The sequence below is a fragment of the Festucalex cinctus genome, chromosome 20 (genome assembly GCF_051991245.1).
Source record: "Festucalex cinctus isolate MCC-2025b chromosome 20, RoL_Fcin_1.0, whole genome shotgun sequence".
Taxonomy (NCBI): domain Eukaryota; kingdom Metazoa; phylum Chordata; class Actinopteri; order Syngnathiformes; family Syngnathidae; genus Festucalex; species Festucalex cinctus.
The window spans coordinates 14,617,462-14,643,488 of NC_135430.1; the positions used below are offsets into that span (position 1 = coordinate 14,617,462).

Below are 26,027 nucleotides of genomic sequence, written 5' to 3' on the forward strand. Positions count from 1 at the left end.
ATACCCTCCCTTCTTACTTTGACCATCTCCAAACATTTTTGTTTTGTTTATTTTATTTGAACGGAGTCAAATGCCATTTTTAGCACGTCGCGGGCCACTGAAAAATGGACGGCGGGCCGCAAATGGCCCCCGGGCCGTAGTTTGGACACCCCTGTTTTAGAGTCTATTGTCCTGTCCTATGTCAGAGATACGCATATTCTTTTTAGTACCTGCCGTGATCAACATATTTAGCTTAAAAGCATTCTTAAAACCTTCGTAAACAGTCCAACATGCCTTAGTATACCGCAGCAGTCATGCGTTGTTATTCAACCCTCAGATTCCACGCTGACTTGAAGCTTTCGGAGGCTCAGGTTGCGTCAATGCGAGCAACTCACCTTCCCAGCGCCCTGAAGGACTGCGTCCAGGCCGTGGTCATGGCGGAAGGACACGGTTCGGTGATCGCCGCCCTCTCAAGGCTCAACATCCACTTGATGATCGACAGAATGTCCGTCCCTTACGCAACCACCCACAGATGTAGAGAAACGCTACACTCGCTCAGCTGGCAGGCTGCCGTGACCAGGTACAAACATATAGTTTCTCCAAAAAGGACCATTCACACTCACCGTTTGGAAGGAGGCCTGTAGAAAATCCAAGTCAGGATGGGGTGAACATTCAAACAGCACACGGGCCAAATTTTGAGCCTCAAACCCAGAACAGCTAACGCGCTCACGAATATACCAAAATATCAACCCAGAAATGTTCAGAAACTACATTAGTTTGATCATTGCGTCATTTTTTTCCCATGAATTTAATAGGGATGTCTGGTATTGGGTGGATACCCGGGCTTATTTCAAAGTATCGGTACAAACATCAGTCACATCATACCAGTATCAGCTACCCTCTTGTGGTCATTTACGATCAGGAACTAGAAATTAAAAATGAGAAGAATAGAACATTTCAATTCATGTTGTACAATTTTAAAGTAAAGAAAAATACTATAATGGGATATATCCATCCAGCCATCCATTTTCTGAACCGCTTGTTCCTCACAAGGGTCGCGGGGAGTGCTGGAGCCTATTCCAGCTGGCTCTGGGCAGTAGGCGGGGTACACCCTGGACTGGTTGCCAGTGGGAGGAGACCGGAGTACCCGGAGAAGAACCACGCGAGCACGGGGAGAACATGCAAACTCCATCCAGGAAGGCCTGAGCCTGGACTCGAACCCGAGTCCTCAGAACTGGGAGGCGGACGTGCTAACCACACGTACTGTGCCGCCTCAAACCTTCATACAATTTATAAAATAGATACATTACTGTAAAAAAAAAAAAAAAAATGCATGCAAAATCGCACTACAAAAAATCAGCGAAAAGTGAACCGTGTTATAGCGAGGGAACACTGCATAGTCAAATATAGCATTTAATATTAAAATTGCATGAAATTAATGGCAATTTTCAAGTCTTCTAATTCCAAACTTCTAAATCCTGATGGGAAAATGGTTGCAAAAGGCTAACCGATACTGGTATGAACATTAATCTGTTATCGGTACTGGCCCATCCCTAATCAAAAGTACTAGTGGCATCGCTACTTGATGTTGGCATTGGTGACAAGTCATTATCACATCCGTAGAATTCAATGTGGCAGCCACAAGTAAGAAGGTTAGTGGGGTTTAGTCCAATTTTTGATTACTTGATGAATTTACAAAAGAGGTGCGTCTTACTGTAACACATTTGTCCATATAGTCTTCCTCAGTATGTCTTGTTTAGCTGAATGAATGAAGCTAATTAAGGCATGGTTTTTACGACCACCATTATCTTGGCTGCTTCTGCAACTCTGCAGAACAGTGTGGGACGGCACTTGCTATAAATTAAATGTCTTCATGGCTCAGCAGGGTAATTTCTTCTTCTCCTTCCGTGCACAACGTTCCGACACGGTTAATAAAGCATTCAAAGGGAGGTCCGATTAATTAACCCTTTGACACACATTCAAGCCGACCTATTTCGGAAGCATTTTAAATTGATTGTAATGAAACAAAGACATGTATCCGCTTTGTTTCCTTGAAGATAAAATAACCTATTCTTTCTCAGTGCTCTCTCATGGTGACCGACTCTTTGCTCTTCCTCCCTGCAGGTTTCTCCAGGTGCATCCAGCCTCTGTGGAGGATGAGAGGCTGCTGGCGTACGTCGTTGCATTTCTGAACGCATACTTCAAACATGCGCGCCCACACTGGTCTGACCCGGAGGACAAGGACCTGCGCTGGATGTTGGAGCTGCTTCTCAATGAGGTCGGCACCGTATTTTTTTGTAGAAATGTCCCGCAAAGCAGCAATGTTATGGTAATCATCTCTCCAACACAGTTGGTGATATACTGTACCTGTAATCAAAGCAACAATACCAACACTAAATATTTTACTCCCCCACAAAAGCACACGAACAATCACATCACAGCTTGAAGCATCCGTCTCAGATATGCGACAGTGATGACTTCCAGAGCTTGGATTTAGTTTTTGCCTGGAGGAAGATACTTGCTGCTAGCATTTGTTAGTTTCAGAATTTAATCAGCTCCTCATTAATATGTGTGCGTGTGGATTTTGTGTAAGCAACGGGCCCCTCCTCACTCTTGGCACTCACATCCGACTCAGATTGAATGTCTGGTTGTAGTGAGACATAACGCCCTCTCTTTTATGTAATCACACAATAGCATCTGCTGCTTTCTGCACATGTATTAGCGACATACAACAGTGTAGTACTCAAGTATGGAGGACCGCAACTGACAATCTTAAATAAATAAATGAATACATAAATAAATGTACCGTAAGTGAAAATAAAAGCGGTTATTAATAAAAAAATATATATATAATTTAAGTATTAAAAATAAATATAAATGTAAATAAAAACATATCTCTCTCTATGTATATACATGTAAAAATAAAAAACAATATTAAAAAAATAAATATAAATGTTTTTATTTCCATTTATATTTATTTTTTTAGTATTTATTTTTTTAATTATATTTTTTAGATATTTTTTAGATTATATTTTTTACATTTTTAAAAAATATAAAGATCTCTATATCCCATTATGGGGCAGCACACCACTGTGCTTGACTGGTTAGCACGTCCGCCACCCAGTTCTGAGGACACGGGTTCGAGTCCAGGCTCCGGCCTTCCTGGGTGGAGTTTGCATGTTCTCCCCGTGTCTGCTTGGGTCTTCTCCCTGTACTCCGGTCTCCTCCCACATTCCAAAGACGTGCATGGCAGGTAAATTGGGCGCTCCAAATTGTCCCCAGGTGTGCTTGTGAGTGTGAATGGTTGTTCGTCTCTGTGTGCCCTGTGATTGGCTGGCAACCAGTCCAGGGTGTAACCCGCCTACTGCCCAGAGCTAGCTGAGATAGGCTCCAGCACCCACCGCGACCCTTGTGAGGAATAAGCGGTCAAGAAAATTGATTGATGAAAGTAACATTTTTGCATTCTTTAATAATTTCAGGTACAGGATCAGGATTATGTCTTTGAAAAATACATGCTGACTTTTTTGTTAATATTTAATGTCAAGCATGTTTGTACCATCCATTCCGCTTTCTGACTAGTTTTTGCATGAACATATGTCACATCAATCATCTGCATACATTTGTCTGAGAACTTCATGACAAACGGATGGAAGGTGATTTATATAAACACTGAACAATAAGGGGATCCAGAATGGAACCTTGCGGTACCCCAACTGTGATTTCTGGTGGATGTGAATCTGATTCCGTTTTTTTATGTTCACTCCTTTAGGAAAGAGTTTCCCTCCTTAATTTGCTTCCTGGTGTGGAGTCTGCGAGCCCAAGCCAACACCCAGATGAGTCAGAGGAAGTCAAGAACCACATAAGCCAGAAATTACAGCGAGAGCTCACCAACCTCTTTAAAAACTTGCTCTGTCAGCTGACACACACCTCAGACAGGTAAGAGTGACACAAACCATCTTAAGGTGATAACACTGATCTTCGTTTTTGCATCCACCGTTATTATGTAGCTCTTTATGTCTGTTCTTTCTTGTTTGTCTCGCCTATTTCTCGTGCCAGGCTATGTTTGGCACTCGCCGGCCCTTTCAAGAGCCAGCTGGCACTCCGCTTGCTTCAGAGCCTGCGGGTGTCTGACGCCCCACACTTCTACGGCCTCCCCAGCCTGGAGAGGACTCTGCAAGGCATCGCCAGCCTGACGGCCCAGTCTGGCTGGAGCTCGCACTGCCTTGACCTGTCGCCCGCCTCCCTCTGCGCCAAGTATCTCAGCGGCCTGTTGGAGGTCTGTGTTTTTGAAAAAAAAAATAAAAAATGATCAGGGACTCTGACATATCTAAAAATTCCATTTAGTTAGCAAGCTAGCAATCCTCTCATCCGAGATTAGAGACTTTACAAAGCTGAATGTACACTACTGTACGCGTATAAGAAGCTGTGAGCTTTCTGAGGAGCTAATTAAAACTAAGTTAAAAGATATTCATGGGACTTGAAGGTAAAAAAAAAATCACAATGATAAGAGATGGCACAATGCGGAGATACTGATGAGATTAATCAAGCCTGCCCGCTCCATCTGTTCAGTTGTTCCACAGCCCATTTAAACGATGCCGTAACGTGAAGCGGCGGACCAGCGTGCACAGCAGCCGTGTGTCCGAAGCTTTTTGTCTTTTACAATTAAAGCCCCTGCGGAACGGGTTGTCATGTTAACACAACAGTTTGTCCATGTTGATTGTGAATATGAATTAAGATCACACGCACACACCTTTGCGATTGTTCCTCCTGGCTCCGAAGAGCCCTAAAGCTCCGCAGACTGCCTGAGCCATTCGCTCTTCATCTGCTCTTCAGGGCAGTCCCACATTCTGGTGGCACATCAAAAACAGCATAATTAGTCTCGGCTGTATTAAAGCTTGCCTTTTGGATTCGTGATGAGCATATGTTAACATGAGCAACATGTGAATGTCCAGCTTGTAAGGTCACAGTGGTGCTAACTTTGAAACGTCTCCCTTCCGCACAGGTGATCTCTTCATTTTACGTAAAGTGGGGAGGCAACTCCATGTCGTTCATGGGGAAAGGTGTGACTAAGAATGCTGTCGTCTGCTTGCTTCACTTGTCTCATGAGATGATGGCGGAAAACAATGAAAAGGTGAGACGTGCATACTATAATATCTGTTTGATCGATATTATAGTGTACTATAATATCTAGTGAGGTTGTGACCTCACTAGTCTAAATATTAGGAACAGTTCTCTGTATGATGTAGGAGAGTTTTACACAAATACAAATACACTCTCTCTCTCTCTCTCTCTCTCTCTCTCTCTCTCTCTTTAAGCTAAACTTCATACAGGAAAATACTTCAAAATTTATTACTTGGGGACGAAAAAAAGCAATATCAATGTGCAACAATTATTATAGACCACTAATGTCGGGCACACATGCCACACATCTTAGCCATTGATGTCATACCCTAGAACAACTGTATATGCCAAAGGTTATTAAACACATTAACAATTAGGCCCCTGATTATAATTATATTATTGCTAAAAGGAAGGTAATGACTTTTGCAGGTTACTGTATATAATCCTCTAAATATTTATGTGGAAAAGTTTTAAAACCTGATGTTGAAAGTGCTCGAATTTGACCTTGCAGTGAATGTCTGTTATTGATATTCTGCGAGCGCAAGGCTGCACATTATTAAAACATTTACTTAAAGCAACCAAATGTTTTCCTTCTGCCTGGAGTAGGACATCATTTCCATGTGGTCTTTGGGGAACGAGAGCACCGCTGAGGAACCAAACGCCTCTCAGATGGGTTTGGCCTGGCTCATCCCACTCTGGGTGGACAGGGATCAAGAGGTATGGCTGTCCCGTGCCTCTCATTTGAAGAAAATTACCCGTGAAGCATTTTATGAAAATGTCGAGGCAACCGGGGTCTTTAGTATTCAGCTCATTCACCATCTCTCCCAGCTCGTCTTCATAAACTCTCTCTGTCACAAAGTGATCATTTGTCAACTCTTGGCTTTCGGGGACAAGCTAAAACCCCAAAAGAGCATCACAAGAAGTTAAACTATAAAGAAAATGGAGTGTGTGACATCGAGTTGCACCGATTCTCACTATGTCGCCAAAAATAAGTTCCACACTCGCTAAAAGGCACCCTCAGTTATAACCATGGCCATATATAAAATAATAAATAGATGTTTGTTCATCCCTGACCACCACGTCATGATGGACAAGTAGTATCGTCTCGAAAATTGATGTCTGTTTTTTGTTCCTTCTAATTAAATTTCTGTCGACATCCTTCCCAATCGTCCCGCAGGTGCGATTTGCCAGTTTGGGTTTAGGCGCTGCTCTGTCCTCAGTGGAGAGCGGGTGCCAGGCTCTGTGCGCCAGCTGCCAGAACATCAGCGGAGGCCTGTGGGGCACATTGCTCAACATCCTGCTGGATCAGCAGGAGAGCAGCATGGTCCGCAGAGAGGTAGATACATTACTCACTAGTTCATGTTTGGATTTTGTTATACATAAAAAGGAAAAACAGTCATCCGGAAACCGTCATCAATAGAAATCCCCTGCTATTCTTGCTGCCAATAGCAAAAAAAAAAAAAAAAAAGTGGGTGAGTGATGCCTCCCTCAAAACCTTTAGATGGTGGCAAGCACTACTTTAGTCTCAATGAAACTCCTCAATTCATTTGAACTTGACTCCGTGGCACTGTCACTCCTTTTGCTTTATCACAAAAATAACAGCATAGAAATAGGTTGCCAAAAAAATGAGCCGATGTGAATCCACAATGATTCTAATCAACTCACAGAAAGCGAACGACACTTATCATTCACTATCAAGTGGTAGTGTCATTAACTGCCTCTTGAGTGCAGCAGTGAGTTACATTTGACAACACTTGAAAAGGAATGACATATTTTCCAGTCACGCTTTTCCCTCACAATGTACGTGCAACAAAAATAATAATTCACAAATAATGAAATACGCAAGGAGACCCAATTCTTAGATAAAGACACACAGTAAACAAGTGGATATTATAGAACATGAGAAAGGAGAACGACAGTTTTACAGCTTGAAGTGAATCATTCGAAAAGGGCAAACACTAAAATAACAATGGAGGAAGCAGAGAGATTTCTGTTTTCAAAGTCAAACGACAAAGTGTTATATAGCTTCAAAAACAAAATCAGTACATCAAAAACCGACAACAAAACATGGATGGTAGCACATATAAGATTGAGGGGAAGTCAACCTTAAACATGTCTTGACAATATTTTGTTATATGTGACCTCACTACTCTAAACACAATATTCTGATTAATATAATATCGGTGTAATAAGTGTTATGCAGCGAAATCAAGCCGTTTTTCTCCATCTCAGGGGGCGGCCATTTTGCCACATGCTGTCGACTGATGATGACATCACAGTTGCTCAGGGGCTCAGGCAATGACCAATCACAGCTCACCTGTTTTCTGAAGCTGAGCTGTGATTGGTTGTTGCTTGAGACCTGCGCAACTATGATTTTCACTCTACAGCAAGTGGCAAAATGGCCGCCTTCTGATTTATAAAAAAAAAAAAATGTTGGATGTTGCTGCTTAACTCATATTTCACTCACGCAATATTAATCAGAACACAATATTTAGACTAGTGAGGCTGCATAGAATATATTGTCAAAATATTTTTGGGGGGTTGACTTCTCCTTAAAGAGCTGTCACTGTATGAGGTCCCCAAATTTAATTCTTATATTTTTAAACAATATATTTTCTAATTGTTGAGTTTGCCATGATAATATTAACTCTTTTACTGCCACATGTTATCAAAAAAAAAAAAAACTTTAATACGTCATCCTTGAAAACGTTCTAGTTCATCAGATCATTCGTCATTTTGCATTGTAATTTCATACACCAGCAGCCCATTGAAAAGAGATACAATGCTCCCATCTGCTGGCCATAGTTAGTGAGTGTTTTTGATTCCACAACCCATTGACCAGGCAGCACTGCACTTACGCGTTGCACTGCCCATTGATAAGAAAAAAAAAATGTAGTTGACGTCATTTACCGTTTATGGTGGCATATATTGTGGTTTAACTAATCATTATTAAACGTGTTTGGCAGTCAAAGAGTTAACAGTTAAACAAAAATAAGACTTCAAAAATCACTTGTGTTGACTAAATTATTTTCAAATTAATTACTTATGTTAAGTCAAAAAGGGTTGTCTTTTTTTATGTGTATTTAAAAAAATTAACTTTATTATTGAATGTCACTGTTAAAATGTACTTCCAGTAAAGTATTGACATTACTGGTTGTCGACATCTTGAATTGTTAGATTCTTAGCATTCATCTATGATCAACATTGTCATGTAGGAGCAACTAAAAGCAGGCAGAGGGCGCTGTTGCTGATGCATTGAAACTTAAAAGTGTGTGTGCCCGTTCCCTTTTCTCCCTTTCTATGTGGTTGTGTGTCCAGGCTGCGTTTATCCTGCAGAACCTGCTGGTGATGCCCATGCCTGCCAATGCAGAAGAGGCCCAGGACTCCCACTGGCAGGTCAGCAGCTCTGCCAGCTAGTTAAAAAGCTTTTTGTGGACCATGAACTGTTTTCTCTAATTTTCTTTCCCCTCCTCTTCTTTGTAGCCTCAAAACCTTTTATTCCTAACTCCCATTTCCTCCCTTGTTGAGCCCCGCAGGGGGAGTTGCTTGAATTGAAGCACGACTGAGTTCTCAGGCCCCCAGCACTCGCACTAAAGTTAGAATTGCTGTGGGGACATCAATAGCATCTTTTTGGATATTTCTTTTAGAGGGGGTGTTTGTTTATACAAGGTAACAAATAAATGAATAAACCATGGCCACTGAGAGCTCTATCTTGAACAAAAACAAAGAGACATGAGAAAAGCTGCCCCCATCCATGTGGTTTTCTTCTGTTTTTTTTTTGTTTTTTTTGTTTTTTTTAAAACAGGCTTCCTGTGTTGTTTGTGATGCATCACCTTGATATTTTACAGCAGGTTGCCATCAACTTTGAAATAAAACTCACTGTGCTTATCTTTCTGTTTGTCACTCCGCCAGCACCCTTGCGTCCACAGCGAGGTGTCTGGCGTGTCTTTGGGGGGTCTTCCTGCGCTCCAGGCTCTGCTTTACCACTGTCAGTATTTCCAGCACGTCGCGCTGTCTGCCGCTGCCTGTTACAGAGGCAGGTACACTTTTCACCTCCAAAAAACTGTTGCTGGGGCTGCCGGACAACTTGGGCCTCAAGATAGTGATTCTGTTGGTAGGTGTGCACATGTTAACAGTACATCCTTATACAGGGTTTCTGCAGGTCATTAAAAAGCATTCAAAGTCATCAAATGAATTTTACTAAAATTAAGGCCTTAAATGGTATTAAGAAGTATTTCACACAATGTCGAGAGGTATTAAAAGAATTAAATACAATTGATTTAAAAGCATTGTTGTTCAAGCTTTACTTTACATACAACATTGTGCAAAGGTGTCACCATAAGACAATTTAGTAATAATAATTGTGATTAGAAAAAAAAAATGTTTTGGGGAGAGTTCACAATGAACAAAATCAAAAGGTCCAGAAGTTGCTTCATGTTCGAAATAACAGTTGCTCTGAATTTAAAAAAAAAAAAAAAAAAAAAAAAAAAAAAAAAAAGTATTTCTGTCACATGCCCAACATGAAACACTAATGTCATCGAGTGACAGAAAATTACCTCACCACAAATCTCACAAAATATTTTTTTTTTTTTAACTGCAAATAACATTGTTAAATTGCACGCATGTTAAAGTGTAATTGTCTACACTAGCAGGATTACACGTTTCCTTCCATTGTAGTGGATTTATTTACTGTATTTATAATGAAATACGTTAAAAGATACAAAGAATAAGGGGTAGGGCTAGATAAGTTTTTAACTTCTTCCTACTCCCTTTGGACATGTAAACCATCACAAATGATATGATATTTTTGATGATGAAATTTTTATTTGCTACTTGTTTATATGCTATGTTTATGTGTTCAATCAACAAACAAACAAACAAATTACTATAAAATTACAAATCGGAGAACTAAATGATACATCCACATTTGTATTTGGAAACCATATTTGTCCAAGTTTATCACACACAAGAGTATGAAAAACTTGAAAAATATATTTTATTGTACATTTGTACATTAAGCTTTGATAGGCTCCAGCACCCCCGCGACCCTTGTGAGGAATAAGCGGTCAAGAAAATGGGTGAATGGATTTGTACATTTAGAGCAAATATAATGTACAATTAATTTGTGATTAATTGCTAGTTAGCTATTGAAATCATGCAATTGATTGCTATTAAAAATTACCTGACAACCCCAACATATATTTATAAATAGTATGTACATATATGTATTATGTATGGATGTATCTGTATGTATATGCAGTGCGACATGGGCATCAAATTAGTTTTAAATTAAAACGGCATTAAAAAGCATTCAATCAGATTTGCTAGTACCTGCAGAAACCCTGTTATATAAACATGGAAAAAAATTATACTGCTTGTTAAAAAGTGTGTATGAATCTTGGCAATCTGTGCATGTCAAGTTTCAGACAATTCTCTGCAGTTTTGGAGAAGTGCCGCGGCAGCAGCACCGACTGCCAATTCCAGCAGACCTCCCAGCTCTTTGTCCACGTCGAGCACCACGGTTAGCTTGCTCGTTTCCACTTTTTAATGTGTGCCCACCAACACACTAACGTTGTAATTCAAACCCGTGTATTTTATTTTATTATTTTTTTTTAATATACAGGTAAGAGGTTCAGGGTCTGAGACCTCCAGGGCTGCGTCCCCCATGAGCTTCACTGCAGACGCTCCTGCTAACAGGCTAATGGCGCAAGGTATCAATCACAGAGTGTGCACCCTTGAAATTCTTGAAAATGCTGCAATGTGTGTGAATTTGCAATGTTTAGCTAGTTATTTCGTTCAAGTTGGTAAAAGCACTCACACTATTACTACTATGTAAGTAGAAGTGCTGATTAAAAATTAAAAGACTGGTAATTGACGTTTTGTAAGTAAAAGTAATAACTCTGAAATGTGCTTCAGTACAAAAGTAAATTGCAGTGGATTTAAAAAGTCTACACACCCCGTTTAAATACCAACCCTAACAAAATGAGACCAAAATCATTTCAAAACTTTTTTCCCACTATTTCAGTGAACTATATTTTGTACAATTTATTCATTTATTTATGTATTTATTTATTGTTTGTAATTGTTCAAAAGTTATTCGTCTCGGTCTAATTTTTTTCACATCTCAAAAACTTAGTAGTGTTTTGACTTTATGCATACACGGTTTATACAACATCCGTTTTAATAACTTGGCACAATGACAAAAAAACCTTATTACACAAATTAATTTCTCTCTTTTTATTATCTTGCATAGTGCTCGTACAGTGAAGAGTGAAAAAATTGGACATAGCTTTGCTGCAAGCTAAAGTCTGACAGGATAATCAGCACTGAATTGACAGCAGGTGAACAAAACAATAATAATAATAATAAAGAAATTAGGTAATAATTGAAAAAATTTGCACCTTACGAGTTCATTTTTTTTCCTTTAAATTAGAGACTTTTTGAACCCAAGAAGTTGGTGTTTTCTAGTCTAGCACATGACAACAACTTTGCAGCGCATCATTCATGTAGCCAACAACATTAAACAATTGTCTTAAATAAAGACTGCAGCCTCATTTTTAGTGGATATGTGACATCTCTCTCAGGCCAAAGCGACATTGACACCAGCGACTCGCAAGACCTCCAACCAAGCCGGCTCTCGTCCACGCAGCCTGTCGTCATGGTTACTCCTGACCTTCTTGTGGCGCACTGTGGCCTCCTGATGAATTTGCTGGCCGTCTTGCCAGATTTTACTCTGACGGCCGTCCGACAGAACCAGCTCTTGAGAGCTTTGGCGGGGTAATGTTCGGCTAAACTAATGATCAAATTCAGATCTTCTGCAGTTAACAGATTTCAATATATGTTTTCCCATTAGCTTGGTGGCTGTTAGGCCAATTGAGAAATGTATCGGTGAACTGAAGGCACCAAATATCGTTCCTGGAGAGAGAGAAGACATCAAGAGTCAGGTGACAGTCAAAAGACGTTTTTAGCTAGACTGTATGGAAAGATTTTTGAGCGTTTATTATACTAGTCACCTTTTTACTTTCTCCTACTAGTGCCACTTTTGCCCTGCTTTATGCACCTTAACTCGTTCAATCCCAAAAACGTGTAAAAACATCTTTTAACATTTTGTCCTTCCCTCCCAAAAACGTGTTTACACGTTTTGTTTTGTTTTTTAATACAAGAGCATACAGAAGGCTTTGATGCAGCTTCAGACATCAAGAGGTGGCTTAAAGCAATGGCAGTTATTGCGGCCGGCAGGTGGCAGCAGAGTATAAGAGATCAGCCAGGGCCATGTTGCAGCAAACTTTTTTTACCAGGAATGTGAATATGGACGAAACTTCGCTATATTCTAATGCTAATTGCTGCAAAACGGGAACAGATGAAAATACACTTTTTTTCATGATGAAAAGAGTGTCTAATCCTTCTTTTGGTATGTTCCGTGTTTTGATAGCAATAGAACAGAATATTCTGTGGGCCTTGCAAAATCAGTCAAAATCCAACAAAACAGCTGGAAGCAAATTGCTGGGAGTGAATGAGTTAAGGACCTCAAGTAGGATATCGAGCATATCGAATAAATGCTCAAGCGGCTTTTCATAAAACAAAGTGACAATGGGTTGTCTGTTGACACCTGCAATTTGAGGATTTAATTGTCTCTTTTTCTTTTTCTATGCTCAGCTCATCATGCTTCTTCACTTCCTGTCTGGCTTTTCCAAGCTACTGCAGTCATGTGTCTCTCTCAGCCAAGAGCTGATTGGCCAATTGGACTTCCTGAAACAATTGTTGCCCACCCTTGTCGCAGCACTCACCCTCAACACGGAAGGATTAGGTGTGGGATTTATAATCATTATAAACTGAATTACTATTTATATCATTTTAGCACCTATATAAAGTCTTCATCTGTTATTAGTCTTGTTCTGCTATTTATTTGACATGGCGTCACATGTTTAAATCTCAGATGCAGGGACGCGGGACACTGTCCTCGCATGCTGGACGGATGTGTTTACGCTTACGGCTACTCTGGTGAAGAGGGACAGTTTTACCGTGTATCCATCTGTTTCTGATGCACTGGGGAGACACTGGCGGATGTTCGCAGGTACTCTTATGTTTATTTATTTTTTTATATTATCGCAGAGTAATATGAAATTTATGAACAAAAAAATTTATTTTCACCAAATCCTGATTAATTCATTTGCTCCCCCAAAACGTATAAATACGTTCTATTTTAAATGGTTTAAGTCTCCCAAAGACGTATTTACACGTTTTGTGTGTTTTTCTTTAAAGCTAGAGCATACATAATGCTTTGATGCAGCCTCTCAACTGCAAAGAACGGTTGAAGAAATGGTAGTTATTACACAAGCGGCCAACAGGTGGCAGCAGAGTAAAGAAGATCAACCAGAACCATGTTGACAAAAAAAAGCAGCTCAATTACTCAAAATTTTATATAGATATGTGAATGATGAAACTTAGCTATATTCTAATGTTAATTTCTGCAAAACGGCAACAGATAGAAATATCCTTTTTTTCCTGACGAAAGAAGAGGCTTTAATCTTTCTTTTGGTCGGTTCCATGTTTTGATAGCAATAGAACACAATATTCTGTGGGCCTTGCAAAATCAGTCAAAATCCATTAAAACAGCTGGGAGTGAAGGGGATTGCTTCTCTGAAAATGGGTGGGAGTGAATGAGTTAACAGTAAATATTATTTAAGTGGAGGCCAGTGTGCCCTCAGTGGACAAAATTAGCAACAACAGTTATTTTCTGTGAAAAACTGCAGTTTGTGTTGTAACCTCACAGGCCAGATTGGACCCCCTGATGGGCAGGTTATGGTCCGGGGGCAATAATAATAAGAATAATAAATAATAATAATTTTAAATTGAGTTATTGAATTAGAAAAACAAATAGGAAATACAGAGATCGAAATTAAAATAAAGAACTGATTGAAAGACTTTGAGTCATTTTGGACAAATCTTGTTGCAGTTGTAACTTTTAACAATACACTGTGTCAAGACACGTTCTTTACACAGATCCCAGTTCAGTGTCCCCAATCCCACCCCCCATGTTTGCGTCACAACTGTGCCTTTTGTCTTGCCTTACTGTTCGCGTCCTTAAACCACCTCCAGGCTCCCCCAGATAAATGGCACAGCAGGGACTTTTAATCAATCCAGTCAAAGATGAACATTGAGTCTTTTTTTCTGCATTCATGACAGGGTTTGTTTATGGCAGTTTGGTGTGGATGAAAAGATCCATCAGTGTGCAATACCACCTGATGGATAAATATTGGTTGATGTTTCACCACCGGTTTTATCATTTATCGACTTTTTATTCATTCCAGGCGTTGTCTCTCCTTGTTCGCCTGTGTGCAGGAACACTTTCATTGTGCGTGCATGAGAAGTTTGTGGACCCTCTTCTGCACAAAGAAGCTTTGCACTTCCTTTCCACCATTTTATCAGAAGAGGCAAAAAGGCGAGCAGGAGCAGCCACGGCTTTGAACTCGGACCACGGGGCCGTTTTAGCCGACGTGCTGAGTGGTCCGTCAGCAAGCCATCTTTGTGATGTGTTGCTGCAGGTCAGGAGCGGGATGAACAAAGCTGTGTGGTTGTGCTTCAAAAAAATACACATCTTTTTGTATTTTTTTGTTTTAGAGTTTTGAAAGGCGGCTTCTTCAGGATCCCCTTAAAAAGTTGACAGCCAGAGCTTTGATGGCTTTACTAGCCAGCAGCGCTGCAGCACAGAACCATGCTGCTACAGGTAACACACTCTTGTTGTTGGAATTAAAAGTGTACACACCCATGTTATTTGCCATTTTTTTTAATGTCAAAATTTGACCAAAAACATGTTCTTTTTTTGTCAGCAAAAGCACGCCTCACGTGTGGAGTGCCCCAAGGATCTATACCAAGGGTGTCTAAACTTTTTCATTTGAGGGCCACATACAGAAAATCAGAATGATGCAAGGGCCACGTAATGTTATGAACAGAAATTGCGTTTAGTCCTAAAAAAAATTTATACAAATAGTTTATTTGTCCTTTTGCATATTTAGAAAAATGCGACAGTTCATAAACCAATTTATTTGTAATATGGCAGTAGGGTTATTATAGTTTGGGAATTTTTTTTATTTAGTTTTTATTTTGTTTTGAGGTTGTTTTTTTTAAATTCAGTTAGTTTTAATTTGTTTTCAGGGTGGTTCTGTTATAGTTTTTATTTGTTTTAGTTCTTTAATGTTTAGTTTTAGTATTACCGTAGTTTTTTTTTTTTTTTTTTTTTTTTTTTTTTAAATATGTATTACTTGTGGGCAATATTTAAAAAACACAATGGGAACGACGTCATCTGAAGGTGCTTTTCAATTGGTTGCTACTAGAGATGTCACTTCTATGTCACATACTTTCAAATGTCATTATTCTGGTTTAGATCAAAATAAATCTACTAAAAATTACATTTAAAGTCATCCGCAAAATCTCATGCATTAAATTAATTACCAAAGACTGAAACGAAGGAAATTTTTCCTGTAATTATAGTTGGATTTAGTTAGTTTTGTTACATCAGACTGTGGCTTAATTTATCAAAAATACACATTAGGTAAAAATAGACAAATTTGAACCTTTTGGGCCATAATTCTGAAAGGCATCTTGGCCGCAAATGTTAACACATTTTGGCATAAAACTTTTGTTTGTTTGCTTTGTTTAAGGCTGAGCCATTTGTCCAACCAGGTTTCCCTCTAAATTATTTTATTTTGAAATCATTATGCTATAATAGTTCACAATAATGGCGTTTATTAAAAAAAAAAAAAAAAAAAAAATCTAATTATTCATCGGAGTCTATTTTTGGCATTTTCACAAACCCCTCCTATTTTATTAGTGGTATGTGAAATTCGTCTGTATGCACTATTTATGTCATGTCTCATTTTGTGTGTTTTCATGTGTGAGTGCATGCGGGTGGGTTGATATGTGCACGCATTCACGTGTGTACGTGCTTGCTACAGCTGGATTAATTGACAGCTGCGTGGAGCAGATGAAGCAGACTCACTCTCAGCTCAACCTGGAATCTATCCGAAGCGGCAAGCATTCCCACCGCAAAAAAGTGAGGATAAAAAAAAAATGAATGTGACCATTGCTCTAATATTATATATTGTTCTCGAAACAGCGTTGATGTTGTGAACTTGCGTACATGTTGAAGTTTTCAAAGCGTCGGAAAGTGCGTTGACGAACAGTCCCATATCTTTCTTATAAAAACAGCTTACTCTGCAATAAACAGATACTAATAAATGGGAATGTTGTCAGACTGTAATTGTAAATATGTGCACCAAAAAAAACAGGAACTATTTTGACCAGTCATTATTTATAGCTTATTAGGCAAAGGACATACTGGTCCAGCCCACTTGAGATCAAATTTGGATGAAAATGGCCCCTGACTTAAAATGAGTTTGTCACCTCTGGAGTAGTGGTAATTTCGTCAACACACATTTTTAACTGGACTAAAACCCTCATTAATAAACAATAAGTGAGACTAAATCGGCATGCATTTTTGTAGACTAATGAAGAGATGAAAATGTACTTCACTTAACTCATTTGCTCCCAGTAACGTGTAAATATGTTTTTTTTTTTATGTTTTAAGTGTCCCGAAGACGTATTTATACGTCGTTTTTTTTTTTTTTTTATGCTAAAGCATACAGAAGGCTTTGATGCAGCCTCTCAACTGCGAAGAACGGTTGCAGAAATGGTAGTTATTACACAAACGGCCAGCAGGTGGCAGCAGAGCAAAGGAGATCAACCAGGGCCATCTAGAAAAAAAGCTCAATAACTTATAATTTTGAATAGATTTGTGTAAACTGATGAAACTTAGCTCTCTTCTAATGCTAATTTCTGCAAAACGGAAACAGATAGAAACATACTTTTTTTTTTCCCTGATGGAAGAAGAGACTTTAATGTTTTTTTTGATAGGTTCCATGCTTTTAGAGCAATTGAACACAATATTCTGTGGGCCTTGCAAAATCAGTCAAAATTCAGTAAAACAGCCGGGAGCGAACGGGATTGCTTCTGTGAAAATGGCTGGGAGTGAATGAGTTAATAAAAACTGGACTAAAATCTATGAACATTTTAATTTATGAACAAAGACGAAAATGATATAATTTTGTTATATTTTGTCTCTGCTAATCTGTCACTGTGACTGTCATGTGACACGCAGTGACACACCCACTTTCAAATCTGCAGCTGCAACAGTTATAACGTTCTAACAATAATGTTAATCCGCTCGCTAACTGATTGCTAACTTGCTAGCTGATAGCATGGAGCCATAGTAGCCACTTGTTGATATATTGTAGTTGTGTGACTGTGAAGTTGCTTTTTAAGAAAAAAAAAAAAAAAAAGATGAGAATTGTATGTGAAATAGTTTTACATCGGAAATGTTCAACATAATAACAGTTTTTGTCGACTAAAACTAGATGAATAAAAATGTGTTATTGGACTAAAATATAAACTAAAATAGTAGATTTCTAGTCAACTTCAAATGGACTCAATAAAAAGGAGATGAGGTTGACTAACTATTAGGGGTGTTAAAAAAAATCGATTCGGCAATATATCGCGGATACTCCAGCACGCAATTCTCGAATCGATTCAATAGGCAGCCGAATCGATTTTTTAACATCCATTTTTTCTGAAAAAATATTCAACAAAACGTCTAACTTTCACACCTTAAGCCTGGAAGAATGTTATATTAAAGGAACATTAAGCCTTAATATTTTATTTCAGTGCTGTTCTAACATGAAAAAGGTTACAACCTGTTTGTTAAATTTCAGTTATAACACTGAAGTTTGAGATCAATAAATACTACATTTTCATACAAATCTAATGAATATAGTATAGTATAATAATAATCTTACAGTGTACATGTACAAGTTTACTGAATGCTATTTTCTAAATTGAGTAAAAAAAAATCGTCACAATCGACTTGTAAATTCATATCGGGATTAATCGGTATTCAATCGTATCATGACCTATGAATCGTGATGCGGATCGAATCGTCAGGTACTAGGCAATTCACACCCCTACTAACTATGATAAAAACTAACAAGTATGATTGACACAATTTCACTACCCCACCACCAAAATGTTCCCAAGAAAATCAAATTTGAACCCAACTGTTCGTGAGCCTCACAGTGAATAAGGGACAGCGATGAATATTTGGGACTCCCTCATAAAACGCTGCCAATATGAAAACAAAAATAGAAAAAAATGTGAATAAGTGGGTAACAAATGCAAATAAGCATTTCTGCTCATCACAGTGGATAGGTTCCAAAATTTGCTAACAAGTGACTGCCAATGCTAAACATGCGGGGGTTCCATTGCAATCATAATCAATGAAGACACATAATAGATTTAATTATGCTCATTTCTTGTCTTTGCGTTTGTTTCCTGGAGGAATTTCATGACTCTTTAGTGAGATGTGATTGACCACAGGTATTTAGTTCGCAAATATGGTGTGCGGCCATGCAACTGCTTAATTTGACTATTGTTTTTTTTTTCTTCCCACATCATCAGGAAGAAGGCTACTTAAAGGAGGTTAAGCTGACTGTGGAGATCCTGCGGAGTGCCGTCTACCACAACCGGGAATGCAAAGTGAGCCTCTGTGTCTTGCCTTTTAATTCCCCGCTGCTAATTGGTTTAAAATGGTTCCTCTTAGCACCCGACGCTGTTTGTCAATGAGGCTCAGCATCCCTTCCAATTTGTTTATGGCTACACTCTGGAAGTTAACATCAAGTACATCAACATATGTCTTGGAAAAAACATTTGTGCAAACAATCCCTGCCAAAAAATAGCTTAACCTACTTGACCTGAAGTGCACGCAAGAGTTACAGCTGCTTGTAGCCCCTGAACTATCTTTCCAAGATCAGACTAGATTTGGCCTGCTCAGAGTAGCAGTATTGCCGTGAGCCACTTGACACTTCACTTCGCACAGCAGTGCAGTGGACGAGCCTGTTCTTTGAATATGAGAGTTTGGAGGTGCAGCCTGAATTAAAAAAAAAAAAAAAGTTTTCCTCTGTGTTTTGGTTTTGTCAGCATTTTAATACAGGGAGTCGTTTCCATGCCAACAATACACAGACAGCATGTAGAAAAGGACCCAAAGTCATTCATTGATCGGGAAAATATGTTCAGCTCTACAATTAAGGTGACCTATACATTGATTACCGTCGTGATCATTTGTATATTTTGTCATTTATGCGGTCCGGTTGAAGTAGCTTGGTTGTGGACAGCAAATGGCAAAATGGCCACCCCCTGAGATGGATGAATACGACTGGTTTTTCCTGCATAACTCATATTCCTTTAATGAAATATTTATCAAAAGTCATGTTTAGACTAGTGATGTCACATAACATATTATTGTCAAGAAATGTTTATGGTTGACTTCCTCTTTAAGTACGGTCTTCTGATTTAATATTGCCTATCTGGAAGAAGAAAACATAATTCACCTGTTTTTATCCATCTCAGAGGGCGGCCATTTTGTCACTTGCTGTCGACTGAAAATGACATCACAGATGCTCATGGCTCAGTTAACAACCAATCAGGGCTAAGCTTGCAAATATCACATAACCAAATTCAGAAAACAGGTGAGCCGTGATTTGTCGTCACTGAGCAGCTGTGATGTCATTTTCAGTCGCCAGCAAGTGACAAAATGGCCGCCCCTGAGATGGATAAAAATGGGTGGATTTTGCTGCTAAATTCATATTCCATAAACGCAATATTAATCAGAATGACCTAAAAGTGTCGCCATGTGTTTGTGTATGAGGGTTTTGTGTTTCCGTTTGTGCAGGTGTTGGCCAAAGATACATGTCTCGCACTGGTGTTGCATGCCCTTTGGCCTTGGCTCCTATTGGACGACTCCATCCTGGAGGCGGCGCTGGAGCTCCTCTGCGTCTACACAGCCGACTGCCCCTCAGGTTTTTATGTCTCAGCTGTGTTGTGTATGTCTTCTGTGCCTGGCTTCATGTTTGCCCAAAGCGGCCCATTGTCCCACTGAGCATTGTGCGTCCCGGCGCTCCACAATGGCCGCAGTGTGCCGAGGAAAGGCCCGTCGAAGCCGCGTGCGCGACAGCGGGTTTCGCACCAGAGGGTGATGATTTTTGGAGACGTTCTGTTCTGCCTCAGTAATTAGTATTCCGCTTTAATTGGAATTGTGAACGCCGAGAGGCTTGTAAAAAAAAAAAAAAAAAAAAGTAGTTTTTCAGGAGAAGAAAAGGCGAGGAAACTGGGAAATGTTACTTTGATAAATAGCTCGTGGTCGCTTTGATGTGCACGCGCCAGGGCACTCGCGCGATGGAAATCGGAAGTTTGATTTGCAACGCTTGTGAACCACATTTCTGCCGGCGTCTCGATTTCTATTTGACTGGCACCGCTTCCTCGGCGGGGGCCGGCAACTGTAGACCCCCCTCGTTGTAAGAGCAGAGCTCCGAGGCATGAGAAAGCAACGAAGTCAGCCGGTAGTATTTCCCGAAAGGTTAACCGAACAGCAGGTTGTGTTGAGGCTGCGTGCGGTTAGGCTTAATGTTACACCATCCGCCCTCCGGCTACCATTTTGTCTCCAGAGACAAAAGTGAACGTTTCGTCTCAAGGCTTTCATCTAAGGCCTTGTTTGCAGTCAGTTTGTTTTCATCTGCGCATACTTTGACATATATTGTTTTAGGCAGAGGAAAAAGTCAAAATTTAAAAAAAAAAAGAGGAGAATTCATACCAAAATGTGGGAGATAAAAATCATCCTCATTGCCTGCCTGCAAATTATTTATGCGTCTGCGGGAAATAGATTCATAATGAAGAAGATATTCCTTGACTGGTGTTGAGAGCCCGAGGCTAGCATTAGCATACATATGTTAGCAACGAGCGTCCTGGTTGTCCAATCAGCAGCATCATTCAAGTCTGTTGGCTACTTAGAAAAAAAAATTACTCTGAAAGAAAAAGTATTTTAAATTGTGCAGTTTTTTTTATGTTTCACTCGAAGACAGTGCAATATGAATGGTGTTCCACAGGGTTCAATTCTGGGGCCTCATCATTTTTCAATGTATCTGCTCACCTCTGTCTTCCATCTTGTTTTTGTTCTTGTTTTGGTGGGGTTCAGTCCCTCCAACAAGGTTAAGAACCACTGCACTATAACAACAATCAGTGGTTATGACCTCAATGATTACCTCAAAACTCGCAGGCATTATGTTATTAATGAACTCTACGCAGGATCTTTCACTCCTCGCATAGGTTGAGTAAATATTTTGTCTCCGTGTAGTCATTCTCCTCATGCTCTTTATTTATGACACGCGTTCAGATGCCATGCAGCCGTGCAAAAAATGTTTTGGTGTGGCGGGCAGACAGCCGTGCAGTCTGGCGGCTCCTTTTTAATATTATTCGGCAACTGTGGCGCTCCTGGATTGCGTTAAGAGAAATAGCAAGCGAACGCAAAGTGAGGAAGAGAGGAATACTTTTAGCCCTGTTCGTCATGTTTTCTGTGTTAGCAGGACCGCTAACTATTTTGGTTTGACTTCAGAATGTGTACACTGTAATACAGTCAGGTGATGCGAATTGAGCTACATCCACAAGCTTGTCCTTAAAAATATTTTTGGATTCTTACAGTCAATGGCAATCAAACTCATCAACCAACATGGTGACGGCTGTCGGTGGTAATTGCTCGCTGTGATTGGTTGTTAGCTAACAAATGCAAATCAGTTCAGGAGATAGTACACAAGCTAAGCAACGAAAAATTAATTATCTACAAAATTAAGCTCAACAATTTTTGTTTTTGTTTTTTTTTGTTCTGGATTTTGTGTGCATTTTAATTCACAATACCTCCACCGTCCACAAGTATTTTTGTAATTGTCCATAGATACCACAAGATGGTGCCAAAGTACTACTTTTATATTAGACATGGCCTTGGCCTGAGCAACAAAAAACAGCAAATAATTGTTAATTTAAATTAAGGGTGTTAATTATTAGTTAATGTAAAGGTCCTTTAACACATAATTAATGACCGCCCCTTACTTGAAATACCTGTGCTTCGGGAATTCCAGACACAACGCAGCAGACACATCCACGTCAAAATTGAATAATAATGCTTATATTTGTGGAGACTGGGGTCAAGTTGTATTTTACCATTTTAAAAATGTTAGTTCATCTTGAAGATTAGATCGCTCTTAATATGAAAAGAAAAATGCACTGGGCTGTCACCGTCTTACAAATGCAATTATGCCATCTAGTGGCAGAGAAATGACCTGAACACAAATCAATATCACACTCGTTTTTTTGAAGTACAGTACATTTTTTTGTAACTCAATTTTATGAATTATTAGGAAATTTCTGAATCAGTGACTAAAAGATTCAGCCATATTTCTATCAATTTAACATATTTTGCACTTTTATGTTAAGAAGAGTATTAAAAATATTTTCTTGTACATTTTATTGTACATTTCGAACAGATAAATTGTGCGATTAATCGTGAGTTAACTATTTATTAGTTATGCGATTAATTACAATTCAAAATTGTAATCGCCAGACATCTTTAATTTCAATACATTTTAGCATTCATAGAGATTTTACGGTCTCTTCAAAAAATGATTTGATGAATCAATTGTACATTTCTCCATTTTCCAAGAAGACATGTAAATATATTTTTTTGCCTAATGTCCCAGCATGCAGTTCTTTGTGTGTCGTGGTTCCGAGTGTCGCACCAGGACCAAAAGGCACCGCAAGTGGCTCACTAATGCACTCCATCATGAGATTGGCCTCGGGCATCGCGCCCGACAACAGCACCATCCAGAAGCTTTCCTTCTCCTTGCTGGCTAACTTGGGTATGTCCCGTGACTGCCGAAGCGTCTTGCAGAAGGTACCAGCAGCGACGGAAACAGCGCCAATTTTCACTACCTTTCCATTACACGACCATGTTTTTTTGTTTTGTTTTTTCCTCTTTCCCAGAAGAACTTCCTCCAAGCATTCACCTCTGTGCCCGTGCCCAAGGCGGGTAGCGCCAGGGGCGCAGGCGTCGGCAACAGCTGGGGCGGCCTGATGGGTCTGTGGCTCAGGCTGCTGGTCAATCTGTCGTTTTCAGACGACGGCCAGCAGAGTATCCTCAGGGTCGCCGGGGCGCTGGAAGTGCTGGTCGATCTGGCGCCGCATCGACGCGCCGCGCTGCTCGCCCTTCACAACCTTTGCTTCTGTCCCGCCAACAAGCCGCATGTCATCGCCAATGGTATGAAATATGGTGGACCAAAACTGCCAAAATTCTAAATAAATAAACGACTAAATAAATAAAAATGGATATAAAAAATATAATTAAAAAAATTATATCCAAAAAATAAATATAAATGGTAATAAAAAGAGCACTACATATATATATATATATATATATATATATATATATATATATATATATATACATAAATAAATTTGTATTTTTTTTATATCCGTTTTTAATTTCACTTTTAGTCATTTATTTATTTATTCATGTATTTATATATATATATATATATATATATATATATATATATATACATAAATAAATTTGTATTTTTTTTATATCCGTTTTTTATTTCACTTTTAGTCATTTATTTATTCATGTATTTATTTAATCATTTATTTATTTATTTATTTATTTTAGTCATTTGTTTATTTTAGAAATGCCTAAATGAAAGTCTAAATAATTAAATCAGTTAAAAAAATAAAAATAAAAATCTAAATAAATAAATAAATCACTAAAACTGAAAATAAAAATGGATATTAAAAAAATAATACAAAAAAAATTATATCCCCAAAAAAATAAATGGTCATAAAAAGAGCAAATATATATATATATATATATAGATTATATTTTTTTTATATCCGTTTTTATTTTCACTTTTAGTCATTTATTTCGTCATTTATTATTCATTTATTTATTCATTGATTTATTTTATAAATTTCTTATTTACTTATTTATTTCTTTAGATATTTATTTATTTAGTCATTTATTTAGTCATTTATTTTTTTGAAATTACTAAAATGACTAAATAAATAAATGACTAAAAGTGAAAATAAAATAAAAACGGATATGAAAAAAATATAATTCAATAATTAAACGCAAATGTATGTATTTATGCATATATTTATTTTTTGCTGTTTTTATTTCCATTAATATTTATTTTTTGTATATAATTTTTGAATTATATTTATTATATACATTTTTATTTCACTCTTAGTCATTTATTTATTTATTTAGTCATTTATTTATTTTGAATTTTGGCAGTTTTGGTCCTCTATAATGAAAAGGGGGATTCAAATCTGGACTCATTTCTGTTTATTTATTTACTTTTTTTTTTTTTTCTTCCCCCTAGACAAAGCTATGACAGTCCTTTCCTGCTGCCTGGAAAGTAAAGAGATGGAGATGTGCTGCATGGGAGCGTCTGCACTTTGGGCTTTGCTCCATAATAACCAGCGGGTACACACACACGCACACGCGCACAGTGGATGACTTTGTGTAAATAAAAACAGGAGCTGAATCTTCCGCTCTCACCGTAAGCTTGATAAATCTTCGGGAAGGCTTTATAATGCAGCTGACCAGCATCTTTTATCTCTGCATTATCAAGTCCTCATTGTAAAAACTCAGCTGGTCTCCGACTTAACACAGAACATCCTAATCTTTCTTCTTCTTTTTTTGTTCCCCCTGCAAGGCCAAGATTACCCTGAAGTGTCCTTCGGTTCGATTGAGGATCGAGGAAGCGCACCGCATGTCTAAGAAGGGTACGTGTTCGCTTTGATTCATTTTAATGAATCATTTTTAAGCCTTTTATTTTTTCATTTTATCATTTCATTTGTACGTCACAGATGCTGAGAACAAGCAAGAGCCTTTATGCGCCTACTTGTTGAAGTGCCTTGAAAGTCTCTCCCAGCTGCTGTATACATGATTTCCATTTTGTGTACTGTTTGTGTCACATATTGCACTTTGTAAATATTTTTTTTATTTAAGTGCCAATGGGCAACATTTTAAATTACTTAACTACTTTTAAAATGTACTTTCATCAATTATGAACTCCTCCATTTTGAGTGGGCAGTGAATGACTTATTTGCATATTTTTTTTTATTCATAGTTCAGATTTTAATCCCTAATTAAAGTTTTAATTAAAAAGATGGAATTGATTAACCCATTTAACCCCGTTTTACTGGATTTTGACTGATTCTGCAAGGACCACAGAATATTGTGTTTAATTACTATAAAAACATGGAACCTACCAAAAGAAAGATGAGAGTCTCTTCTTTCATCAGGGAAAAAAAAAGTATGTTTGTATCTGTTTCCGTTTTTCAGCAATTAGTATTAGAATATAGCTAAGTTTTAACAATATTCACATTCCTGGTGAAAACACTGACAAAAAGCTTGTTGCAACATGGCCCTGGCTGATCTCTTATACTCTGTTGCCACCTGCTGGCCGTTTTTTCAAGTAATTAAGATTGCTTTAAGCCACCACATCATGTCAGAATCTGTATTAAAAGATTCTGTATGCTCTTACATAAAAACAAAACGAGTAAATACATTTTTGGGAGGGAAAGACAAAGTATTAAAAAGCGTTTTTACACGTTTTTGGGATTGAATGAGTTAATTTCCTCATATGACATATTCACAACAACTGATCGATAACTTTATATTGTTTAACTATTGCTCATTTCACTGTAAACAGGTTCTTGGTAACAGAAATTGCTTCCAATATCTCTTTATTATTCAACAATTGATGTTTAGATTTTTTTTGGTTGAGATTTGAGCAAGAATCATGGAAGGTCATATAAAATGAAAGGGGCAGGGCCCTGAGTTTGACACCTGTGTGCTGCTAAACTGCGGAGGCCCAAGACGAAAATTGCCTCGTTCTATTTTGCTCAAGGGCATCTTGGAAGCAAGCTAGCAACCTTCACTATCCATCTTGGTATGTATCATTTTTTGCTTTTTGAATGTTGTATATTTG

General features: G+C 38.4%; 1 protein-coding gene across 2 annotated transcripts in view; it reads left to right on the forward strand.

Moving 5' to 3' along the window:
- rttn (rotatin) overlaps window positions 1–25,314 on the forward strand; it is a 41,743-nt gene extending 16,429 nt beyond the window's left edge. The window contains exons 25-49 of one of the 2 annotated variants that reach the window (XM_077509322.1): window positions 317–559; window positions 2,104–2,257; window positions 3,749–3,915; window positions 4,036–4,255; window positions 4,982–5,110; window positions 5,707–5,817; window positions 6,278–6,436; window positions 8,419–8,496; window positions 9,013–9,214; window positions 10,521–10,621; window positions 10,724–10,811; window positions 11,685–11,877; window positions 11,954–12,044; window positions 12,757–12,907; window positions 13,037–13,174; window positions 14,443–14,645; window positions 14,722–14,827; window positions 16,056–16,153; window positions 18,610–18,687; window positions 19,880–20,006; window positions 22,734–22,927; window positions 23,017–23,290; window positions 24,411–24,514; window positions 24,747–24,816; window positions 24,901–25,314. In XM_077509322.1, coding sequence (XP_077365448.1) covers window positions 317–559; window positions 2,104–2,257; window positions 3,749–3,915; window positions 4,036–4,255; window positions 4,982–5,110; window positions 5,707–5,817; window positions 6,278–6,436; window positions 8,419–8,496; window positions 9,013–9,214; window positions 10,521–10,621; window positions 10,724–10,811; window positions 11,685–11,877; window positions 11,954–12,044; window positions 12,757–12,907; window positions 13,037–13,174; window positions 14,443–14,645; window positions 14,722–14,827; window positions 16,056–16,153; window positions 18,610–18,687; window positions 19,880–20,006; window positions 22,734–22,927; window positions 23,017–23,290; window positions 24,411–24,514; window positions 24,747–24,816; window positions 24,901–24,980 — 3,559 coding nt within the window. In that variant the 3' untranslated portion in view covers window positions 24,981–25,314. The remainder of the gene's footprint in view (window positions 1–316; window positions 560–2,103; window positions 2,258–3,748; window positions 3,916–4,035; window positions 4,256–4,981; window positions 5,111–5,706; window positions 5,818–6,277; window positions 6,437–8,418; window positions 8,497–9,012; window positions 9,215–10,520; window positions 10,622–10,723; window positions 10,812–11,684; window positions 11,878–11,953; window positions 12,045–12,756; window positions 12,908–13,036; window positions 13,175–14,442; window positions 14,646–14,721; window positions 14,828–16,055; window positions 16,154–18,609; window positions 18,688–19,879; window positions 20,007–22,733; window positions 22,928–23,016; window positions 23,291–24,410; window positions 24,515–24,746; window positions 24,817–24,900) is intronic. The other variant, XM_077509321.1, reaches the window with a different exon arrangement.
- The last annotated feature ends 713 nt before the right edge of the window (window positions 25,315–26,027 follow it).